Source organism: Triticum urartu, chromosome 6A (assembly GCF_056163025.1).
Source record: "Triticum urartu cultivar PI428250 chromosome 6A, HENAU_Tu73, whole genome shotgun sequence".
Lineage (NCBI taxonomy): Eukaryota > Viridiplantae > Streptophyta > Magnoliopsida > Poales > Poaceae > Triticum > Triticum urartu.
This window is the reverse complement of record NC_141878.1, coordinates 438,331,241-438,335,872: the sequence shown is the minus strand read 5'-3', so window position 1 is coordinate 438,335,872 and position 4,632 is coordinate 438,331,241. Positions and strand designations below refer to the sequence as shown.

General features: G+C 46.0%; 1 protein-coding gene across 1 annotated transcript; it reads right to left on the bottom strand.

The window, feature by feature from the left end:
• Nucleotides 1-931: 931 nt before the first annotated feature.
• LOC125512202 (B-box zinc finger protein 20) lies at nucleotides 932-2,708 on the bottom strand. Its single transcript, XM_048677285.2, has 3 exons — nucleotides 2,161-2,708; nucleotides 1,687-2,055; nucleotides 932-1,363 (listed from the first exon to the last, which is right to left on the bottom strand). Exons 1-3 carry the CDS (start codon nucleotides 2,593-2,595, stop codon nucleotides 1,223-1,225), a joined length of 945 nt encoding a protein of 314 aa, XP_048533242.2. The 5' UTR covers nucleotides 2,596-2,708; the 3' UTR covers nucleotides 932-1,222.
• Between the last annotated feature and the right edge of the window lie 1,924 nt (nucleotides 2,709-4,632).

The following is a 4,632-nucleotide window of genomic DNA, read 5'->3' as shown; positions in this document are numbered from 1 at the left end:
AAGGGAATCAAAATGTTGTGGTCCTTTTTCTTGAATCAGTTGCAGTAACGAAAAAAAATCCATTCAAGGAACGGAATTTATAGGAACCATGTCAACTCACTGTATTGGAAAAATCTTGGTAACTATGTATGTATTCTGTAGTTCTGGAGAGAAGATAGCCAATTAGTTGGAGACATTCCACCCGAGAACTCACCTTGAGAGTTGGACTATGTGCAAGAGCAGATGTTAGCTTCAGAAGATAGTCTCTAGATTTTTTTTCTTAGTTTGGAGTTTGTACATTTTTTGCTGTCTATTTCTCAATTAGCTATTTCGAGCTATAGTTTGAATAGGAAAATCATGAACACAAACGCAATTATGTGATCTGTGGATCAATTCTAATTACCGGTTGATGATTATGCCCCACCACCCATATCAAAATATTGTAATTTGAATCAATGAAATTTCATCAAATATTTTTATAATCCAAACTTTCTTTATTGTTTCTATTTTTCTTAGGATGAACGGGTGCGGCAACGCGCACCTTCATGGTCTAGTGCTATCCATAAAGAAAGGTCGTGGGCGACGCGTTAGTTGATGTGATTGCAATGACGTTTGCATTCCATCTTATTATTGATGGTGTACTGGTTTTTTGATGGGTATTGCATCTTTGTATTCATATGCTGCAACACTGATGCAACTTGTTGCATGTTGTAGTACTTCACATCGTGTACCGCATGTTGCACCTGATCGGACGATGAGGGAGGTTTGCCCTGGGGTGCTGGAGGGTGTCCGATTATGTGACACAAGATTCGTCGTCCCACACCTAGCTAGTGGGTGCTTCATTTGCAACATGTTCATTGCACACCGTCACATAGCTTCAGTCTGATCTCTCCACGCCATTTACAGTCAATCAAGCAACCGGTACCCAAGCACACGCTCAAGTGCAAACAACTGCAGAAATTCAACTTCTGACCAAACTGTTATCGGAGGGGAAAACGACTCCCTTATTCGCGTATTAGGGGCAAAAACTTAGGAGAAAAGCACATAAAGGAGCGGAGATTTTCTCCACGGCCTCAAAAAGCACGAACGCTCCCAAACATCCCGAGGAATGAGGACGCCCAGGGAGCGCAAAACCCAGAAATTAAGCCCGAAACAACATCATCTAGTATTACAGTCATGTACTCCAGCATATTAACTCCGATCCAGTGCATAACACAGACGTGCCGCCGGTGACACTTATATTTCACCAGTGCGGACTGGCAGCCGAAGTCCGGGATCTCTTGCCGCCGGCCAGCTCCGTGTACATCTGCGGCACCCAATGCTCCTGCCTCATCCACCCCGCCGGGTAGCCAGCGTCGTGCACCGCGAAATTGGGAGCTACTCCCTGCTCAAACGGGCATCACCGAAAGCTAAGTTAGTCAGAGGAGATGTAAATTTTGCTTGTGTCCAAAATGGTGGATCTAGGTGAGCCTCTGAGGATGTTGTCGCTACTACAACACCCTGGACCAGCGTGTGTGCAAGCTGCGAAACATGAGCGTAGTACGTATGACTACTAACCATCCCCATAATGGAATGGTTGTACTGGGTGCAGTGATGTGGATGCAGACGTGACCGGAACATTGCCGCGTTTCTAGCTTTCTCGATCCGGAACGTGCCAAAAAAATTGTAAACATCTACTCATCTGCACCAATGTTCAGTGGCACCAACCTGATACGATCCGCCTGAAGAGAAGCCGGCGGAAGCGGCGGCGGCGGCGGCGGCCGCCGCGGTGGCGTCGTCGACCAGAAAGTCCTCCACGTGCCACCCGGGCAACGTCTTGGTGAGGTACTCGGAGATGCTGCTGCCGCTGCTGGCGCCGTGCGCGTCGTCGTCGCCGCTGCAGCAGTGGCTGCTCGTGTTCTCCTCCTCCGACGGCGGGGGCGCGGGGGAGGCGGCCGGCTCCGAGGAGACCCGCACGCCGGTGAGCAGGAAGCGGGCGTGGCGCATGCTGAGCTCGCTGGCCGTGTGCACCGACACGTCGCACTCCCGGCACAGGATCGCCCTGTCCTCCTTGCAGAACAAGAAGCCCCTCTTCTCCTGCAGCCCAGCACACTCGACTTAACCTCCCGTCCGCCACTTTCACGGCAATCATGAACGGCAAGAAACAAGGGACAGATATCCTTATGTTGATCTGATCCTGACCTGGCAGATGTCGCAGAGCGGCGGCGGCATCTGCGACGGCGACGCGGACGACGGCGACGGGTTGAGCAGCGAGAAGCGGCGGTGCTTGCCGGCGAGCTTGTTGGCGCGGTGCACGCGGCGGTCGCAGGCGTCGCAGAGCGCGGCCTCGTCGGCGCAGCAGAAGACGGAGGCCGCGTCGGCCGCGCACACGTCGCACTGCACCTTCATGGTCGATGTCGGAACTCTCGATCGATCGATCTCCCCCTCCCTTGCTCGCGCGCGTCGCCCGAGATGCGGGTCAATGGTCTGGGCTGGCGATGGATCGCCCGCAGTGCGTGTTGCAACTGTACACGGCGGCTTAGCTAGAATGCTAGATGGATCGATGCGTGGAAGATAAACGTGAAGGGCCGCGCGTTTATATACCACCGCCGGGAGGCGATCCGGGGCGCTAAGCATGGGCGATTAAGTCAGACGAGGCCGGTCAAGTGTGCGTGCGTACTTTGCCGACCTGACGCGCGTGGTGGTAGGCGCTGCGTCTCGCTCGCGTGAGTCGCGCCATGTTTGTCAATTGTTCTCCCTCCCTGATCTGATCTGATCTATCTATCATCCCTGTGGGCTGTGGCTGCCATGCATTTTGCCGTTCGGGTACATGTGCTAGGTTTCGGGCGTGGCTTTGTAGTACGTGATGGTTTTGATGATAGTACGGACCTGCAAAAGGGTTGTGTTGATTGGAAAGAACTCCACCATCGTCGTGCTGTGGCTGAATGGGCATGCCACTCCTGTTTTCTGTGGTTGTTCGGGTGTTGACTAATTAAAGGAAAAAGGTTACTATTTCTGGGGATTTATGAGGTTTTTCCGTGTCTATAGCGTAGTCGCCTTGACTGACCCATGTCCGGCTGCGGTGTGCCAGCTACTTCGGTCAGGGTTTAGGTTTATTGGGCTCTCATATTTAGTGTTAACTAACATTACCTCCGTCCCAAAATAAATGTCTTAATTTTAGTATAATTTTGTACTAAAATTAGTATAAAGTTGAGACATGTATTTACTGTTAACTAATACTACTTTTGTCTTTGTTTATTAGTCCCCTCGTATTTAGAGTTGTATTTTGACCATAATTTTAACTAATAAAATATAATTTATTCACAGTAAAATAGTAGTATTTGTCAAAACCTATGTTTTATACGAATCCAATGATATGCTTTTTATGATATGTATTAACATAGTATTTTGTTAGTTAAATCTATGATCAAAATTTGACATAAAATATGAAGGGGGCCAATAAACCAAGACGGAGGTAGTAAAATACAAATAGTATGTCGTAAAATTTATATGATGAGAATTCTTTTTTCAAATACAAGTTCAATAATACTCCTTTCGTCCCAAAATACTTATTACAACTTTGAGCGACACTTATTACAACTTTGAGCGACACTTATTTTAGGATAGAGGCAGTATTACTTTGAGCATATCCCTTCGTCCGAAAATATTTATCAGAAAAATGGATAAAAATAATTAAATGTATCTAGAACTAAACTACGCGTAGATACATCCATCTCTCCGATAAATACTTTCGGACGGAGGAAGTATTAGTTATATAGATGGTCAAATTTTGATCTAAATTATGATGGAGCTTAATAAAACGCGATGAAGGTGTATCAAACAGAAAAGTGGCATGAGGACGAGACTCTGATCCACTCTAGCATTGTCATGGCTACATAGCTGGTCATGACAATACAGTACTCGTCCCACCGGAAGAAAGAATGAAATACAATATTTATATAGTGTACGCAAGTACTAAATTCACTTGTCGTAGACTTTAAATTCAGCCATTTACTCCCGCTACAACCGAGAAGGAATGTTCGAGATATAATATTTGAGAGTTAAAGATAAATATTTATTAGAGATAAAATTGGTTTAAACAACGTGATGTTGTACTGCAAGCCTACCCCTCTCTCATATATTTTATATAGGTGGTGTTTGGTTCTCTAGTCCTATGACCTTTTCTAGTCCCTAGGACTTTTTAAAAAAGACTCTTAAGGAGGTGCTTCTAAGGACTTTTAGCAAAAAGTCCCAAAAAGTCCTACCTTGTTTGGTTTGCTAGGGACTTTTTCTAGTCCCAACACAAAAAAGTCCCTGAAACCAAACACCCCATATACTCCTACCTCTATGAGGATCGGATCAATATAACAAAAATATTAGCCATTCTATAATTTCCACAGTGGACACAAATTGTCGTGACAACTGATGATTAACACTTCATTTCCTCACAGAATTTAACCTCGTGAGTTAGGTGTGCCATCACAATCTTCTTTTTGGACAAACATGATATATCTATTATAAATGTTCACCGAAAATACAAAGCATCTCAAACATAATATAAATCATATTAAGATTCTGAGACCATTGAATGATCACTACTACCTCCACAACAAGTTGTCGACGCTCTCATATTGGAGCTGGCTTGATCTTGTCGATGACAGTCGGAGAGTCTTC